General features: G+C 36.8%; 2 protein-coding genes across 2 annotated transcripts; one reads left to right on the top strand and one right to left on the bottom strand.

Annotated features, from left to right (window-relative positions):
• Positions 1 to 218: 218 nt before the first annotated feature.
• LOC140144721 (craniofacial development protein 2-like) lies at positions 219 to 4145 on the top strand. Its single transcript, XM_072166534.1, has 2 exons — positions 219 to 363; positions 3673 to 4145. The coding sequence occupies exons 1-2, from the start codon at positions 219 to 221 to the stop codon at positions 4143 to 4145; spliced, it is 618 nt and encodes a 205-aa protein (XP_072022635.1).
• Positions 4146 to 5634: 1489 nt separating this feature from the next.
• On the bottom strand, positions 5635 to 19980 carry LOC140144724 (uncharacterized). Its single transcript, XM_072166537.1, has 6 exons — positions 19889 to 19980; positions 18153 to 18299; positions 11716 to 11808; positions 7495 to 7713; positions 6495 to 6847; positions 5635 to 6057 (listed from the first exon to the last, which is right to left on the bottom strand). Exons 1-6 carry the CDS (start codon positions 19950 to 19952, stop codon positions 5689 to 5691), a joined length of 1245 nt encoding a protein of 414 aa, XP_072022638.1. The 5' UTR covers positions 19953 to 19980; the 3' UTR covers positions 5635 to 5688.
• Positions 19981 to 20277: the final 297 nt, after the last annotated feature.

Raw genomic sequence — 20277 nt, 5'->3', positions numbered from 1 at the left:
CAGTTAGATGTTCTACTGCCTGCAATTACCTCCATTGTTAACATGTCATTAATGGAAGGTTTTGTTCCAGCATCCTTGAAAGCTGCTATCATATACCCACTGCTCAAGAAAAGTAGTTTGAACCATAACACTCTTAATAAAGCTACCGCCCAGTTAGCAACCTGACTTTCATCTCCAAGGTGCTTGAACGTGTCATTGCCAAACAGCTCAATGAGTACATGTCAAAACATCATCTTCATGAACCATTACAATCCGCTTATAAACAGTATCACAGCACAGAGACCGCTCTTATAAAGGTCCACAATGACATCATGTGGGCCATGGAAAGACAGGGTGTTACTATTCTGCTACTGTTGGACTTAAGTAGTGCGTTTGATACCATCGACCATGAACTGTTAATTGCGAGACTTCAAGATATTCTCGGGGTACCTCAGGGGTCTGTGCTAGGACCTCTGTTGTTCCTGATATACACGCTGCCCATTAGCCCCATAATCCGCAAGTATGATATGGAACTGCATACCTATATGCCGATGGTACAAAAATTATATATCTGTGTGCCCAACATCTGCTCATGGCGTTGAATGTGCTGTCACCAAACTTGAACACTGTGTCAATGAAGTTCAGGAATGGATGTCCATAAATTTCCGGAAGCTTAACGCTGAGAAAACTGAGGTTCTTGTCTTTGGTTTCAGAGCCCAACTGGCTAAATTTAACCTACCCTCTGTTCAAATCACTGGGGTCAACATTCCTGTTCAGTCCAACCATGTCAGAAACCTTTGGGTCATGTTTGATCGCGGTATGACCATGAGTGCTCAAGTCGCTAACATTTCCAAAGCTGCCAATTACCAACTCATTAATATTGGTCGAGCCCGCAAAATGCTCACCACCGAGGCCGCTAAACTCGCTGTCCATACCCTTGTTAGATCTCGGTTGGATTATTATAACAGCTTACTAAATGGCATAACTGGCTCTCTGTTAGGGATCCTCTCCAAATTGTCCTTTGAAATCAAAAGGCCCCTTTGAGACCCCTTTATGACCAGCCCCTTTGAAATTTAACAACGCTCCCAATATTTACCCGTTAAAACTTTACAATCACCCCGTTAAGAATCCCCGTTATCCCCTTTGAATTGTTGACCTAAAAGGTTAACAATTCTCCCCCACCATGACGTTGATTGCTGATGTGGGAATTAATTTCCCCATTGTATTTTAATGGTCTCCCCTTTGCCTGCCCTTTAAAGTAGTCAAATTCCCCTTTAAGCATCCGTTAACCTGATATCTAGAGTATTTGACCCTAAAGGTTAGCAATAATGAATTAATACCTCCCATTTGAGCGCCCTATCCCCATATCTGGGGACATTGACCTAGAAGTTTAACAATACCAAAAGAATTTGATTATGGGTTGAACTACAATACAGTCCATATGGTTAAGGTTGAGTTTACTAATAGGGAAACATCAAGGGTTTATCTATAGTTTAAACATAGACTGTATAATTCCTTTCTAGGGTCTATGGTTTAAACCTGGGGGTTTAAATATGTATATTGTTATGTGTGTGTGTGTGTAACCAAAAGAATAACAAATTGAAGAAAATGGTATTGTGGTGAAAAGGTTATGTGAATATATTTAATAACACAAAATACGCAATCTCTTTGTTTACCTTTGATTTATCTTGAGATCAACATCGTAACACTTAAATACATAAAGTGTTTTCATATTCGATACAAATCTAAAATGTGACGACAACGTTATGTTAAATGCAGGGTGAATACAGTTTTGAAATTGTAGGCTAACACAGTTTAATCTGACAGGTAATTCATATTAATCCAGCTATAGACAGTAATCAGTAATTAGTGTTAGTACTACATGTATTATATCTGCTTTTGAACATGTTGAACAATGTATGTTTTTGCTCATCATAAAAAATTACCATTTTGGCAGTTCCTTCACTGATAGAATCTACATTATATGCAACAATTATATGCAAAACACAAGCATTATATAGTTGCTTGATAAAATGAAATTGGAATGGAGAAATATTTATAGGCCTATTTGATGTGGCATGAAACTGCAAGTATCATCATAAGTGCGTGTTATTAAAAGTGCTTTTGAACATGTTGAACAATGTATGTTTTTGCTCATCATAAAAAATTAGCACTTTGGCAGTTCATTCACTGATAGAATCTATATACAAAAATTATATGCAAAACACAAGCATATAGTTGATCGACAAAAATGAAGTTGGAGGAGAAATATCTATAGGCCCTATTTGATGTGGCATGAAACTGCCAGTATTAACTATAGATATTATATACATTATCATGATTATTAGAACTGCTTTTGAACCTGTTGAACAATGTATATTTTTTGCTCATCATAGAAAATGAGCACTTTGTCAGAATTTTTGAATACTGATAGAATCTGTATTCAAAAATTATACGTAAACACGCACTAAAGAAATCATGTTTAGAAATTCAACCCTTTTTTTATTTATTGTATGAGCCGCCCTGTATCAATATAGATTGTATTATAGTTAACAGGATGAAAACATTTTTAAACAAACATCTTTTACTATCATATTGCCACATTGTCAAAAGTAACTGAGCATAGGAGACACATGCACCATGAGTAACAATAATTGGAGATTATTGACGGTCATTTTCATATGATTAGTTCTTTTCACACTATTTAAAGGGGCTTTAAAGGGGCCCGTTGATTCTAAAGGGGAAATTAATCTGCCCAGGGAATAGTGGTATTGGAGGTTAATATCGTGGGTCATGTTGGCAAGATTGGCAGACATTCTAAGGGTACGTAACGGGTCCCCTTTAAATTTAAAGGGGGAATATATAGCTACCCAGGGAATAATAATATTAGGAGGTTAGCTAGGGTGACTGGTTAATTGCAATTCCATTCCCCCGCAAACAATATCGCCCTGTTGAACCCGTTAAGACACAATCTATGTTCCCCGATGAAATTTTATGAAATCCCCTTTGCCTCCCCTTTAAAATTATATCATGCACCCTTTAAAATGCTCAAAGGGGACTCAAAGGGGCCACAAATTTCAAAGGGACAATTTGGAGAGGACCCCTTAACATGTCTTCAGAACATTCAACGCACCTCGGCTCGCCTTATTACCAGGAAGCGAAAATATGATCCCACCGACCTCATCGACTTGCATTGGCTTCCCATCAGACAACGTATTGACTCGTTCTGGTTTTTAAATCCATCTGCCAGCAAACCCCTGAATACATGTCTGCCATGCTGCAAGTTCATACTGGTTCCAGACGGCTCCGTTCTACATCTTCATCTGCACCTCAATTTGTTCAACTTCGCACTCAACACTCAACTTTTGCCGACCGGTCATTTTCATGCCACGCTCCTCGCATTTGGAACCAACTGCCAGATCGCATCAAACTTGCTGGATCTTTGGATATATTCAAAAAACTCTTGAAACATCATCTTTTCAATATTGCTTACAACCAATTACATTTTTGCTTTTAATAATTATATTGTTGTTATAGTAGTATATTTTTGCTTGTATCACAGGGTATCATTGTATAATCATTGTTTATTCCTTGCTTTTTGTGCCTAGATTATAGCGCCTTAGTGCAAATTCTTTTTGGCTTTTGGCGCTCCATAAATGTCAGTGATTGATTGATTGATAATTACAACTTCAGCTGTCAGAAATAGAGCAGGTGCAGCAACTGGTGGAGTTGGCATCGTTCTCAGTTCTGGTACAAAAAGATCACTAGCTAGCGTGACACAACACACAGACCGTACCCTGGCTGCCAACTTCCAGGGTAACCCAGCAACTACAGTAATAGTTATCTATTGTCCAACTAACGTGGACAATGAAGATAACATTGAAGCACACTATGACAACTTAAGAAGAACCATTGATTCTAACCCAGCTCACAATGTCCTTGTAATAGTAGGAGACTTCAATGGTAGAGTTGGAACTGGAGATGCAAATTATACCTATCATGACGCAACCAACAGAAATGGAAAGTATATGGTAGATTTGGCAATTGAGAAAAACCTCATTATTGCTAATACTTACTTCCGAAAGAGGAATGGAAAGCTGTGGACGTACATGAGCCCAACGGGAAGCAAATATCAACTGGACTATGTTCTGATTCGGAAAAAGTGAAAGAACAGCTTGCTGAGCGCTGAAGCTCATAGCACCTTTTCCAGCATAGGATCTCTTTTCCAGCATAGGATCTGATTATAGGATCGTATCAGCAAGGATCAGACTAAGCCTAAGAAAGAGCAAGGCTTTGTCAAGAAAGAAACACTACGACTGGAGGGTACTGTGTTCAAACAATAAGTTACAGCAGCAATACACAATTGAGGTACGCAACAGATTCCAGCCTCTAGAAGACATCAATGAAAATGCAACCGAGCGATATGAGAGATTCATAAGCGCCACTGCAGAAGCAACAGAGACGACCATCCCTGTTAGATAGAAAATCAGGAAGGCGTGCTTCTCAATAAAGACCATTCATGTAGAATCATTAAAGAACGTGTTTCTGTTACGTTTATTTTTGAGGTGATATGCCTAGTACCAGTTCATACCAAAATATTTATCGGCATCATTCAGTTTGTGTTTGAAAATGACAACTGTAAGCATGACACCCATATGTATTTGTTATTATTATTAAAGATACGAGACATGACAAAATACAGACACAAATTGTTCTGAGGTATCACTTAATTATACATTTTATTTCTTTGAATTTTAACAACCTGAAGAAGTTGCCTATTTTGCGGGGTAATTTTGGCAGTACCTTTCGGGGGCTCCTAGTCATGACTGAGTGATTATTTAAAATGTTGTAGTATGATGGAATTGAGTAGGGCCCAATGTAAAATTTCAGGATAAATAACACATCATAAAATGCGTCTGTTTGGAAATAGTATTGAAAACATGTACAAAAACTGTCAAAGTTACCGCATTTACGGTACCAAAATGTGCAGAACAACCTTCTCCATCCGTACAATCCATTGATGCGCTTGTTGATGTTCATTTAATCGATTCAATCTGATCCACTCAGGCCAAAGTCGGAAAATTTGAAAATTGAGTTACTACCATTACTAACTTGCTCAGTTTCTTTTTTGCCGACTTTAGCCTGATTGGATCAGATCTAGTCACAAATTACCTCTTGTTTAACTATAAAGATACTTTTGTGTATTATGAGTGGCTTTTTCTAAAACCTTGAGGTGTTTATAAATTCATTATCCTCTCGTTTTCGTGTTGATTTCTAAAGTGGATGACTGAAAGGTCATTTTTAATTCGGACTAAGTGAAATTTACTGTGCATACATTTTGATACTACAAATAGATAACAGTCATGATCATACTTTTCGTACTAATACCTGTACTGTAAAAACAGTGTTTAGAAAGTCAAAGTGAAGGCAAGAATGTGTTTAGAATTAAAACGTTATGTTTGGAATATGAATGTCAGATGTTTAGAAATTGAACACCATCATTGATACTTTAACACATAATGTTTAGCCGCTAAACATGTTTACATAGTGAAGGCAAAATTGTGTTTAGAAAAGTGTTTAATTTCTAAATACTGTTTTGCAGTGCATCTTTTAAAGGAGTGCTTCAGTAGGTAATAGGAACTTAAATTTGGTGAGTCATCTGGCATATGATGTCTTGCACATAAGCACAAGACAAGGTGCAAGAAGCAATTAAAACGTGGCGATCATGATCATTGGTATCAGCGCTAGCAGAATCAGTGGTAGAGTGGTATCAGCAGTAGGAGCAGCAGCATTTGAATCATCAGCAGTGGTACGAGGAGCAGCTGTAGTAGAAGCGGTGGTATCATCAGCAGTGATATCAGTAACAGAAGTGGTAACTGATGATGTGGTTGGAGCCGAAAGCGTGGTATTGTCTCCGTTACACAGATCTCCATGACACCAAGTTACATTTAAGTTTTCGCTTCCCGTTATTACAGAACTACTGTCGTAGCAGTAAGAGGAATTGCTGGAACTGTTGAGACATTGAGAAGAAACTCCCTCGTCACAACCCCTGATTACAGAGCTCGGTTTCCCCAATGTCTAAATCGATCAAATAGATGTAAAGAAGGGGAATGGAATAAAAGGAAAACATAAAACAGATCAACAACAATAAAAATAAATAATTAAAATGCCACTACTCAATTTAAGTTATTAATAGTTTAACCAATAGGACTAAGGGAATTAGTTTCAGTGATGATATGCATTTAATAGGATTAGTATTGATGGTAAATTGAAGTTATGTAAGGCAAGTGAAAAATACTAAACCATGAGCAAATGAAGGAGTTTACATGTTTGAAGCAATGCACTTTGTGGTATATGATCCATGATATAAGCATGCAACGGCCATTGGCCATTGGACCGGGCGTGATGAAGCTATGAAAGAAAATGGCTGTCTCAGATTCTTGAGTTTTTGTTACTATTTTAAATCTGCATATAGTATTGAATTTCGATATGTGCAACCAAAAATATATACGTACAAAACACATTCCATTACAGATATGATGCTGAACTGATTCGGAATCCGGGTTAAAACCTTCCACTGAGCATGCGTCATTCGACGTATTTTGAACGCAACCATAGCAGAGATTCATCCTTGTACATGCGCAGTATTCCCATCTCACTTGAGGATTTTGTGTGAAGCACCACGGCCCATGAGGTTTTCCATCAGGATTCCTGCAGAATGCGCCATCATCTAGACCACTCAGTGAATAATTGCCAAGTGTGAAATTGTGTGTATGAGGAATTTGCATTGACCAATCCTGGCAGTTGTTACCATTCGCTGTTATCGGTAGTGAACCACGATAGTCCTCACCCCGTGATATATACACGCCTGTCAAATATATGAATATCACTTTAAAAATGTATAGTAACATCGCGCATATAAATAATCCGCGCTTGCGTATCGTAACGCGCAAACAAGCACGCGTAACTAACGCCAGTATTAAGCCCACGTACTTGTTGCTTGCGTATTAACAGCGTATTAAAACAGTGGACGCAAGATACATCAACAGCCTTTTAAGCAAAAACTTGTGTTATTTCCATGAAACAGCTAATGAATGACAATAATAACCTATCTGTTTTACAATCATTGCGTGATATCGCTGAGGGTTTATGTTGGGCCGCGGTATTTTTCCTCGGGCTCGCGCTCCCCCGGAAAATTACCGAAGATTTCAACCTAGAGGTTAGTTGAAATCATGTTGAAATTTCACGTTGAATTTTCAACATGATTTCAACCAACTTTCAATGCAAAAATTAAGAAGTTTGAAATCTGTGCGTCAAAATTTCAACCTGATTTCAGCGTTATTTTAACGTCAGGTGTGCCCACTGGGAAAAAGGTAAAAACTGGTTTGCGCTGCAAAAGAAAGTCTTGTCAGACTCTATTGTCATTAAAATACATAAGGACATGTTTATATTTATCTGGGATTCATTAGATAGTGTGTAGTATGATAGCAACGAAATGTTCAGCAAAATATTTACAAGATTCTTTGTAAACCTTAACCTCGCATAGGGTTAAAGGCTGGCTCCCTGCTTTACGGATGCTGAGATATCTCCCACACACTGTTGTATCACATTCAACCATCAATATAGGGTTTGACTCCGTCTCAGAGTCCGTAATTGGACTCTTCCTGCAGACTGGATTCAACGTTCCATTTGCGTTATTACCAATATGAACCAAACTACCATTTATTCTGTCAGCTGAAAAGAAGTGGAAGATTAAAAATTAGCAACAGTACTACTGGCGAAATACATGTATGTGCATGTTTCTTAACGCGCTTTACGCAGACATGAAAGGGAAAGAGGGTGGACGGCTGTTAAAGGGATAAGACCTCACGTGTAACACACGTATTGGGGCGAATTGTGTCGAGTAGTAAGAGGGGATCCCATTTATTCTTCTAACCTCTTTTTTGTAATCCTGAAAGTGTCTATACTGTAACTCGTCTCACGTTAAGAGTGCCGTCATTGCGTTTACGTGATTGCATTGCCAGCGTGCGGATAAGCCGCCCTTGTAGGTTGCGATTTCCATACGCCGTGATCGTACGCCCGTATAACTCTTCAAAATCATGTTCCTGTGACAGAATTTGTCCGTCTTTATAATACATAATTGGTATTCAAGGATATTAAACATACGAAGGTAAGTCTAACTATTGATTGAAATCCTTATAATAAAGCAACAGTGCGGTGTGAAAACTTCATTCACACGTGCGGTTCATAATGTACAGATTTTCCTATGAAATCGGGATTGAAATGCACGTACGATCAGCCGTATAAAAGAGGTTATGATTGGTTTATTGGATACAAACGGCCGACGGAGTAACGCACGGTGGACGTTGGAATTTTTGTACGACGGTCACGCGGTTTATTCCCCCCACAAAAAGGTGTCATTTTGAAAATAAAGGTATGATATACGGCATGCTGAATTGTTTTAACATAGACACTGCTAAGAAATCTGTATAGGCGCCCTCCGGTGATAAAATTTTAGTCACAAGCATTTGAGGGTAGTACTGAGTACCGTATGGAGCATCGTAATATCTCTTTTTTGTGGATGTATACGCTTGCGGGATTAGATTTATAGTCACAACGTCAAATTTGGTCTTATATAGCACGCAATTCGAAGTCGGGACTTCTCTCTTGTCCAAAGGGTCGCTAGTCCGAAAGTTCTCTAGTCCGAAGGGTCGCTAGTCGGAAAACAAAATTAAGTTCGCTAATCCGAAGAGTCCAAATATTGAATAAGGGTTAGGGTTAGTGTTAGGGTTGGGGTTAGGGTTAGCGAGCCTTATTCTATATTCGGACTAGCGAACCTTCGAACTAGAGAACCCGACATTCGGACTAGAAAACCTTTTTCAGAATTAGGACTAGCGAACCTTTGGTGTTCGGACTAACGAACCTTCGGACTAAAGAGCCTTCGGACTAGAGAGTTGTCACCATTCGAAACTACCACCACGAAATACACACATGGCGTTACTCACAACTTGAAACGAGACACACTATAGTAAATGCATTTTTATATTCCCACCATGAAATATTGTCCCATGAAGTCTATGTTGACCCAATAGCCCCATTGGTTAATACAGGGATCAAAACACAAATATGCTTCGATTTCAAAGCGTATCAAATTATTTTGTGCGTACGACCTGGTTGTGGAGTTATATGTACCACAAGATCGAAGGCCAATTTACAAGCTGTACAGGGGTCAAAAATTAAGTTTGCTATGGTTTTCGTTAAACATGGGACAAATTGTTTGTCTAGCTTCAGGGAGTAAGACAAAGAATAGTTTACATATAGACGAATCCAACAAGCCAAGTCATGGTCAGGATTTGGCGGCCATATTTGGTTCCCCGCATGCACCAAACAGGTGTTGTGAGTGCCCAATTGGGTGGATTAAACCCGCTTAAAATTCGATGTTAGATTCTTTTGCGTTGTAAACTGTCATCATTCTTTTGTCTACGTGTAACACGGGTGATAGAATGCAGTTTAAAATACCCTTCAAGGCCGCATCATTTCACATTTTAGGTGAGATAGTTGGGTCCCCGTCGCGGCTATGGCCGCCATTGAGGTGCAGTAATGCGTGAAATTGGATTCGCCTATAGGATAGCATACTGGTTACTATGCGAAAAATAGGAAATAAGACAGCTGTATAGCGTTTAAAATTTTAGGAATGAGTTTTTTCCACGTTTTATCTTTTTAAATTGGGTCAAAAACGTAATGAGACAATATCTGCGCATTTAACCTTTTTATTTATTTTGGTGACAAGGTATATCAGAGATTTATTGAAACTAGCATCTTTTACGCGACCTAATCGCCTCCGAAGTGAAGTAATAATCGGGGTAACTACCATAGCAATAGGTAAAAACAATTTTTGAATATATCGCGCTGCACTACAAGCAGGTTGCAATCATCCCCTGTGTATGTCTGCAATCATAGATTGAATACAATAACGCTCTTTTCAAAGATACTAATTTTACAGTTACAGGTGCGAGTGATCAGCATGATATGGTTCAATGCAGTTTATGTACTAGTGTAGCGCGGTATAATTGTTTTCATCTATTGCTATGGTAGATAATCTGATTATTAGATCATTACGCCGGCGCATACACGATCAATTTGATTGATCAACATCAAAAACCCTAGATACAAGAGTGGATACAGATCTGCCATTGTGCACTGTTGAAAGAGTCACCAGCACAAAGTTTCTAGGCCTTCAAATTGATCAAAATCTTACTTGGAAGGAGCATATTGTAAATATCATTAAAACTTGTTCTCTAAATGTCGGCGTTATTAACAGAGTTAAACATTTTCTACCCAGTGAAGCTTTGTATACATTATATTGTTCGTTAGTCTTGCCGTACATGAATTATAGTATTTTAGCATGGGGATGTGCCTGCTCTTCATATATTCATAATCTGTTTAAAATTCAAAAAAGAGCATTGCGTATTATTAGTAACAGTAATTACAGATCTAGAACTAATCCTCTGTTACTTAAATATAATACTTTAAGCATCAAAGATATGTACGCTCTAGAGCTTGGGACATTCATGTATAAACATACAAATTGCTTATTACCCAATGTTTTTGACGACCTTTTACAAAGCACTCTGAAATTCACGCTATAAACACTAGATATAGAAACAATCTCATCTTACCTCGAGTCAAGAAAGTCTTTTGTGAGAAATCTATTAAATATGCAGGTATAAAGCTTTGGAATGCTATTATTCTGATATCAAGTGCTCGTCATCAGTGAAGCAATTCCGGAAAAAGTATAAACAACATCTTATGCAAAGCTATTCTTAGTCTTTCAATCATGTGTACCTCACCAATATTTTGTTCACTAATTTCATTAATTTACTTCAATAATTAGTTTTTGATATGTGCATTTTTGTTTTTCTTTGTTTTTTCCTTAAATGTTAACATAGGATATGTCATTGATGGACATGACAGCTGGTTGGTTGGACTCGGCATTTTTGTTGTCTACCAACCTGCTGCCATGTCAAATAAATGCCATATACCTGTATCAAGGGGTTACAGAGCTACAGGCCTTTGGGCCTTTACTGTAATTCCTTCACTCATCGTTGTATTATGCATTTCCATAATTATTATATTTGTATTATTATTTATATCTTTATAATGTATTATTCTTATGTATTTTTCTTGTATCATGTAATGAGTGAAAAGATAATAATAAATCTATCTATCTATCTATCTAACTGTACACACGAACATCAATAGTGATATTTACCGTCAATAAAATCAAACTAGATTAGATCTCTTCAATAATATATCTTTTGCCAATAATATTGAAGAGAAATATTACTTATAAATGTATCTAATCCTGCATCTAGAGTCCCCGCTATTAATTAATAAAATTGATTGTGTATGGGCCGCAGTAGAGTCAGGTTTGGGCACATGTTGCTCCTCGATGAAGCTGTCCTGAAGCTGACCCGAGGTAGCAGGGATTTGTACAGAAAGAGAGCATTATACGGACTGTGTATGCAGCAAAATTGAGCTATCGTTGACACGTAGTGCTCCATCTCTGTATAAAAGAACTTTGATAACTGCAGACTAGGTATCAAAGTACGCCAAGCGAAATTAACCATATATAGACTACTTAATTTTGCAATTTAGTATTTTTAAGATATGGCTTTTGTCTTATGTGTTCGGATACTTTTTTGTAGGTAGTATAATAGTTAGCTATGTTCTTACAGCAACAATCATTGCGATTGAAAATTTCCACCTTGCAGACGCATACAGACTCCCCAAAATCCACCATCCACCACGCATCGTCGAATCCATATACTATTGGATGTAAAATAAAAATCACATAATTAGGATTTCGTTGTACGTTGCTGCGCGGGAATTAAGAATTAAGACCGAGAAATATCATGCACATCCGGGGCGGAAATGACACCCGATATATCAATCCTCGGTTAATTCCCTAAACACTATACACCCTGTCTCAAAAAAAAACCCTGTGCAAGTGCAAAACATCCTCTTTGGCAATTAGAAAATTCCGTTGTGACATGATGCTTACATCAACGTCAAGGGCGCAGTCTTAGCTCTCAAATGCCGTTTGTTCTGTTCAATTTGCTTGTTTTAATCTCAAGAATGTTTATTTAACAACAAAAGGCGAAATCACATTTGTGCCACTTTTACTAGGGAAGAAGGCTAGGCTCATGCTGTAATGTAAATCACTGATAGCTGATGTTGATGCATCTAATGCACCCCCTTCGAGGCTCGTGCATCAACATCAGCGCGTGTGCATTATTTTGTCTAATTTCTCTCCCAACACGTAATATACGCGTTCATATAAGTGTACAATACTTAAGTTTGTCTTTGAACATGTCTTGAGCGACAAAGTGAACAGTATTAACATGATAAAATCATTGACATGCACATGTATTTAATTTTACAGCAGAATGTGAAATATTTATTTATCTTTTCATCTGTTTTAAGTAGAAAAAGAGAATCATTATACCTGTATCACGATAAAACAGTAAAAACAGTAAAAACAATTATTTTTGTGTAATTTATGCATGCTTTTGATTTCACGAAGTAACTCTTGATAAACTTGATCATTTATTTACATTTACATGTCAGTACTAACAGCCCTCTTCCCTAGTAAAAGTGGTACAATTGTGATTTTACCCTTTCGTTGTTAACTAAACATATTTCAATATCAAAACAAGCAAATTGAACAGAACAAACGGCATTGAGAGCTAAGACTACGTCCTTGACGTTGATGTAAGCATCATGTCACAACGGTATTTTATAATTGCCACATAGGGCGCTTTTCACTTGCACAATTGTTTTTGAGTTTATGTTCACTTCGTCTTTCCCAATTTACGACGATTCGCGATTCCTTGATAAAGGCATATGAATGAACGTTAGGATAAAAAAATCCGCTTAGCTTAACTTTTAAGCAGTCTATAAGATGCATTTGTAGTTGTATGTGACCTATTCCTATACGCCTATTAAAATTGTATAACACACATTGTAGACCAAGGACCAAATAGCATTATTTTTTTACAATATAAAATAACATATAAAATTATTACTTACAAACTAAATTATAATTTTCGCAAAAACACTCATTGTAAAAGTAAAATGATACATGATTCAGAATACATTGGTGAAAGGATTTATCCCCTATACGCTGGCGAAGTTACGTAATAATCGGATTAACTACCATAGCAATAGGTGAAAACAATTTTTGAATATACCGCCCTGCACTGATACGTTCACGCGGTACCACTGCATTGAACCATATCATGCTGGTCACTTGCACCTGTAAGATTAGTATCTTTGTAAAGACCAGTATTGTATTCAATCTATTATTGCAGACATACACAGGTGATGAGTGCAACCTGCTTGTGTAGTGCAGCGCGATATGTTCAACATTGTTTTCACCTATTGCTATGGTAGTTAATCCGATTTATTACGAAACTTCGCCAGCGTATATCCAGTACGACGGCAACTACTGACCTCTTTTGTTCGACTGATAATTATTACAGGTTGGTGAGCACGGCTTACGTAACACACAATGTTGAAAGTTTAGCTGGCATATGTTTTTTAGCCAAATAGCTCCTAAAATGGAAGACTCGGGTCGTTTTCTGCTTAAATTACGTACCATGACCACGGATAAAATATTGAACATTCGTGTAAAAACAACAAATAACGTGTAAAAGTTGAATTATATGGGAAATAACGAAGCTTGAACATGTTCATAGTACTAGCAGGAAAAATGAGAAAAAATGCGTGCCATAAGCACAAAAACGTTCATATCTATCAAGCAAGAAAAAGCGCGGGCGTCAAAAACGGATGTGATGTTAGATAATAACTAAAGTTTGTTTGCCTGAAAAATTCATGAAATTTGGTAGCTGTATAATGCCTAGTCGTATATTGAAGATGTTGAAATACTGGCTTTCAGAGTATCTCTGTGCGTGACTATTGTCACGCGGTGTGTTACACGGCTAATAATGTTTTCCCTATGAACAAATTTTCGTTGTTAATTGTCCATTGTTGGTTATCTAGCTAATAATAAACATCACTAGACAATTATTAATCGATATATGGACAGGCCAACTGCTAATTTTAGCTAAATTTCCTGGTGACATAATAATGCCAATGGTCACGCATGATTACGACACGAGGTCTCTTTAAAAGCAACTTTTCAACCTACAACTCGATTATTACAGCAATCATATTCGCTGAAAATTTAATACAAGGTGAAATTAGTTAATGTCTATCATTACAGAAAAGTGTTTTGTCCGCGTTTTATATAGTTGTATGTAACCATTTTAGTGATCATGACATGCTTTTTTCTCATTTTTTAAGCTACTTCGCGCACCATAAACATTAATCTTTTCCGCAATAGTTCAACCTTTATAAGTTATTGTTTGCTTTATACTCATGTTCAAATCTTATCCATGGGCTTAATACGAAAATTAATCGAGAAATGACTCGCGTATTCCATTTTGTGAGTGTTTTCCAAAAATTTGCTGGCTTATTTTCACCATTTTGTTACGTAACAGCAGAGGTCAAGCCGGTAAAAAATACCGGAAGTGAGTTAAGTTGCCGTCGTACTGTCCACACCCATTCATATATCTCACGATCTCACCTAAAGAACATTAAACCAGTTAACCGCACCGACCCACCATGTAATAAAAACACAGTTCACCGGGGAATTTTGAATCATGGGAAGGGCGACTGGACATTAGGAAACGAATTTGGAGAAAACCTTCTGTTAATAAAATACTATACTGAGCCACCAGTAATACATCAAAGAATGTCTTCCAATTCATGAAAACAAATAGATAATCAGAATATCGGAATAAAAGCTTAGAGGGAAGGTCTTGCTGCTCAGCGAGTGTTTGTAATTATCAGAAGGTTTCCCCTGATTCATTCTCTAATGACTTTGCGATTTAAGAATGTCCCATGTCCAGCTCACAGCGATATGTATCCATACAAAAAATCAGCACCGCTGAAAGGGTCTTATGCAAAGAGCTTTTAAATAGAAATAGAGTCGCAATAGATTATATAATCTTTTGTTCGTTTGATGCCGATTAGAAGTTGCGACAGGCTATTCATAAAAGTGGTACCATTGTTTCGAATAAAGGGGTTCCTCCATTAAATTGGTCACTGATCCGGCATCATATTAACGCTCTACACAACAGGCGAGTATCAATAAGTGACCACACTACAGTCATGTGTAAGGGCAGTCATGTGTAAAGTGGTACCATTGTACTCACGTATCCCAAATGTGTGCTTGTGTGGGTCTGAAGTATATGAGGAGGCTTTAGCTGTCGATGCAATCATCTTTACCACCCACCTGACGTTAGGCGTTTCATTTAAATAAATTGAATGCTCTCGCTGATCGATTACACATTAGAATGTATGAAGGCTGCCATGTCTAGTCCATATATCTATATTACACTATAATGGTAATCGCTATACGTATACATGTAAGTATAAGTATAGGCCTATAAAGGTTGTTTTTAAGAAATTTCCATTTAATTTTATTTTAAGAAGGAGATTGGTATAGAAATAGTGGCGTACCCAAAGAGGGAAGGGGGGGGAGGGCAGATTCACCTCTGTGAGAAGTCTTGGGAGGGGGGAGGGAGGCAGAGGGGAGGAGGGGATATGGAGAATGAGAGAGGGCTGGAGGAAGGAGAAATAAAAAGATATAATAAAGACAAGTAGATAAATAGAAATATAAGGAAAATGTTGGGAATGAGAGAGGGAGGGTGAGAGGGGACAATGAGAGCGAGGGAGTGATAAAGTGTAAGCCTAGGAAAGAATAAGTACGTAAGTACAGAGAAGGGAAAAGAAAGGAATGATGAATACATTTAATAATTATTATTAGGCCTATATAATAACTAAACACATAACAGCACTGGGCAGCCATTCGATGATGTCAATGCCTTTATTCGTTACGTAATTAAAACGCCCAGTCAGATGTATTTCACACCTACCAAACACAACTCACCCAATTTCGCAAACTGGACGTTGAATGTACACTCTCATGAATATTGATTGGCAACATTTTCCAATATGTCAGCGCTCTAATCGGAAACAATAGAACAATAGACCCTGCAGAGCGTTGGTCTTATGTACTTGTTATTGTTAGTTGTGATTTCATACGACTAATATTCGCTTACTACCAGGCGTGTCGGAAACTGTCAGTTTCCTTTATCGATGCTATTGTCGTAATGACGATCTGTATATAGCTGATGTTGACTGCTGCTTAGCAACCAAGTTGCCAGTTGATTTTCTGTCAGTTATCAGATCGTCAAAAAACTGACAGAAAATCAACTGGCAACTTTGTTGCTAAGCAGCAGTCAACATCAGCTATATACAGATCATCATTACAATAATAGCATCGATAAAGGAACGAAACGTCTGCAAGTAAGTGGATATTTTATTGGACTAGTCATATGAAATCACAACTAACAATTCTTCTATGAACAGTCATCGTACATCGTAAGATCCTTGAACAAATTCATCTGGACTGTCAAGGATCTTATGTACGACTCTCGGATATTCATGATTTCTTGATTTGAAACGTTTTAAATGACTTTTATTTGTATATTCTAGCGTTTCCAGATCTTTTACCAGTTTACTTCAGTCAAAACACATTGGGTGGCAATGGGTATACAATACATGTTTATTGACCTGATATTTACCGGCCAACACTGAAACAATCACGATAATTATGTCTTTCTGAAATATATTTCAAAATTCTAAGCTGTCTAAATGTTGCAAAGAATTTGAATACCAAGAAATCAACAGGCATCGGAACATTGGAATTAAATAAAATTATTACAATGTTCTAAATTATCAAGAACCTTTTCTTTTTCCTTCCTAAAAATAATGTTGAGAGATAATTAGTATAAGATTATTAAATGTCCAAAGCGAAATAATATTAAATTTTCCTTGAAATTTGTTACATGAATGCTTATCATGACATGCGTACTTCAAGTTTAAGCACGGCATGGGGCTAAATCTAAATCTAAATCATTCAAGCTCATTATGCGAACCATTACTTCAGATACTTCCAAACTCTTATCATTCTTTAGAAAAAGGAAAATATAAGAAAAAGGTCCAATTTTGGATAAATCACAAGAGGTCCATTCCCTTGAAAAGATATTATATGATAAAAAAAGAGCCATAGAATGTCCATTTAGCAGGGGAGGGTATGAAAATCCACATGTTATCGAAGCCTAATTCTTAATTCTTAATTCCTTTTTTTTAAAGAAAATTCAAACAGCTGGTTGCCATAAATTACAAGCTGCCCACCCAGTAAATTATCTTCCTTGTTTTGAGGGCAAAAATAAATTAAATTACTTTAGAACGGAAAATATGCGGGTGTATTTCAAACTTACGTATGAGTGCATATTTTCCGTATAAAAGTTTGATTTGCGAAAGTGTTAAATACCTTTATCAGCTCAAATGAGGACATTCAGTCCTGGCTATAGCTACCCAGACAGCGATAGTAAAAGTGCGGCTAAATAATAGTATAGATACATATCGTCGCTCGGATGACATAGTGGTGTATCACGAAAATGGCCATTTTGAGATAATTGCATCTGAAGTTTTTGCAACTTTTAACCGTTTGTCATATATACATTGCCTCGATTAAAATGTCCCCTTTTCTTGAATGGATTTGAAACTATAAATATTTAAGTTACATTTAATGTAAAATATACATTGTTGTCATTCACCAATTATTCTAATTAGTCATTAAACTTATACGTCAGTATGTCAAATTTTTTGAAAAATTATTCCCCATTCAAAATTGACACAGGACACGTGATACGCCAGTATGTCGAATAATAGTTGAATTCATATCCATATTGGCCACACAGCCACAATATACGCCACTATGTCGTCCAAAACACGGAGAATGTTGTATACAATTATTCCATTGAGTGAGATACGCCAATCCTAATTAGTGATAATACTTAATTAATTAATGACATGCATGTCTTGAAAGTTTGTCAGAATGTAAAGCTTTATACATAGATTATGAAACCTTATCTCGTTTTCTCAAAAATGACTGATACATCGGTACCTGTCGTCCAAGCCACGATATGCCTACAGAACTATAGAACGGAAAATATGCGATTGTATTTCAAACTTACTAGTATGGGTGCAACTTTCAACTTCCCATTTTTGATTCGTGTCACCATCGATGGCCCGTGAAGCTATTCCACCATGTGCTGTTGAGCTTTGGTCAGTTACTTTACCAAAGAGAGGATACGGTATTGTACACTGATGAGTTATAAGATCTGTTTGATATAAAATGAATAAGAAGTAAATATCATGTACTTCATTTTTTTACAAATGCCAGGATTTGTCTTTTATCGGGCAAATTTAAGCATTTTCAGCAGAAAAGAGCTAAATGACATATGAGCAAGCAACGTGGATTTTGACAATCTGCACCCAAAGCCCTTTCGACCTATTATTTGGCTTTTGTCAACTATATATATATGGTAATTAGCTGGGGGTCAAAACTCCATATGATCATCGTGTTGTCTATCTATCATGATCTATGCGATCTATTTGGGCACACGTTGATAATTTTGTCATAGTGACGAATTGAGGAATGTGAGAAATTACATTCTAGTAATGGTTAAGTGATACAACCTGTGCAGTACTCTTTATGTATTATTGTAAGTTGTTTTACATTCTGTTTTAGAATAAAGAATGCGATTGAAAAAAATGTACATGGACTCTGTGTATATCTTTCGCATGCATTTACTCTATTTAAATACTGGCAAGATAATTCGAACATGCTTTAGGCTATTCCAGTCGAAATAGACTATCACAGTTGAAATGACCTTAATCTCCCACACAGGGGGTGCAGAAATGGAGATGCTTGTTTTAGGTAACTCAATTTAGAATTAACACTGCCTGTGTGGAAGATTAAACGTTATTTATTGTTTTTGCCTACAGTGTAAAGTGCCGGGAGAATTCACTTTATCATAATACAAATCTAATTAAAGCCACCTCTACACCCCCACAAAAAAGAAGAAAAAACAAACAAAAAACAAACAAACACACACGTGGAAATCATATGAGATTATAAACGGACCAGTTGTATATTCATACTAATAAATGGCATTTTGTATGATATATGGTTAGCCCGTATTTGCGACTCTACCCATACCCATACCCATAACAATGAAAAGAATGTGATCCATTAAAAAAACAAATATATATTATATCAATTTCAAATCTAAAAAACGGTTCAAAAATCCTTCGAGCGAAGTATTATTGATAGTGATTAAGACTATGGACAGAAAAAAGGCAGACAGAGGTTAAGATTTCCCCCAAAGCTCACCTCAAACAAAAGCTAAGCCTTGGTGCTTGCAGGAAGGATAACATTTTTGGTTTACTAGTGCCTTTTCATATTTAGTCTGCTCTGGAGTATATGTTTATGTGATATAAAATTGGCAAATAAGCATATTACGTGACAGGTGCACTGTTACCTCATTTTATACATGTGAATATGAAGAGCTTGTTTCCAAGCCATGTTAAGTCCACAACCACATGTTTCTCATTTACTTGTGCGGTACATCACAGTTACTTTGACAAGTTTGAGATTAGTTGTACCTTCAATAAGCCATTATTTACCACAACAATGTTGCACAGCAATATGCGGACTATTGTTCTCATTTGGGAACCAAAGGCGTCACACAGTATTGTTATCGTACATCCATCCACAGTTTGCTTTGTAATGGTGCATCCAACTGAAATTACTATACCTATAGCATCACAACCCATTGCAATATCGCACAGGTAAATCAGAAACATGTGTTTGTGGACTAAACATCATTTGGAAACAAACTCTTCATAATATGTATGACGTACATACCTTCATCAGCTCTAACGTTAACGTAAATAATCATAAACACGTTGATTAAATATGGTAAGTTCATGTTGATTACGTGAAGGTAATGATACCTCGAACCTGTAAAAATATACAAGGACAACATAATCAGTTGGTCAATTGCACCAACAAAATATCAGGTACATTTTCAAGTATATGTATTAACTCTTTTAACGCGGGTGTCGACTGCAGACGACAAGTTTCAAATTTTACTTTAAAAATTCAAAAATTTCAGAAATGTCAATTTACATGACCATATTTGGAATCAGCATGAAAAATACATTAAAATGAGTACAATCAAGCCTAGTATTGGTTCAGTGGTTCCTGAGATAGCTATTGATATTTTGAGAAAATGTCTCAAAACTTGGACTTTT

Source organism: Amphiura filiformis, unplaced genomic scaffold (genome assembly GCF_039555335.1).
Source record: "Amphiura filiformis unplaced genomic scaffold, Afil_fr2py scaffold_75, whole genome shotgun sequence".
Lineage (NCBI taxonomy): Eukaryota > Metazoa > Echinodermata > Ophiuroidea > Amphilepidida > Amphiuridae > Amphiura > Amphiura filiformis.
Note: the sequence above shows the minus strand (reverse complement) of the source record. Positions and strands in the feature narration are given on the sequence as shown.

Coding starts and splice junctions, on each gene's coding strand:
- LOC140144721 (XM_072166534.1), top strand. CDS start 219: ATGTCAAAACATCATCTTCATGAACCATTACAATCCGCTTATAAACAG. Junction 364..3,672: donor TCTGCTACTGTTGGACTTAA/GTAGTGCGTTTG, acceptor TTACAACTTCAG/CTGTCAGAAATAGAGCAGGT.
- LOC140144724 (XM_072166537.1), bottom strand. CDS start 19,952: ATGAACTTACCATATTTAATCAACGTGTTTATGATTATTTACGTTAAC. Junction 11,809..18,152: donor TGAAAGTTGCACCCATACTA/GTAAGTTTGAAA, acceptor TACATCCAATAG/TATATGGATTCGACGATGCG. Junction 6,848..7,494: donor TAAGGTTTACAAAGAATCTT/GTAAATATTTTG, acceptor TATATTTGACAG/GCGTGTATATATCACGGGGT.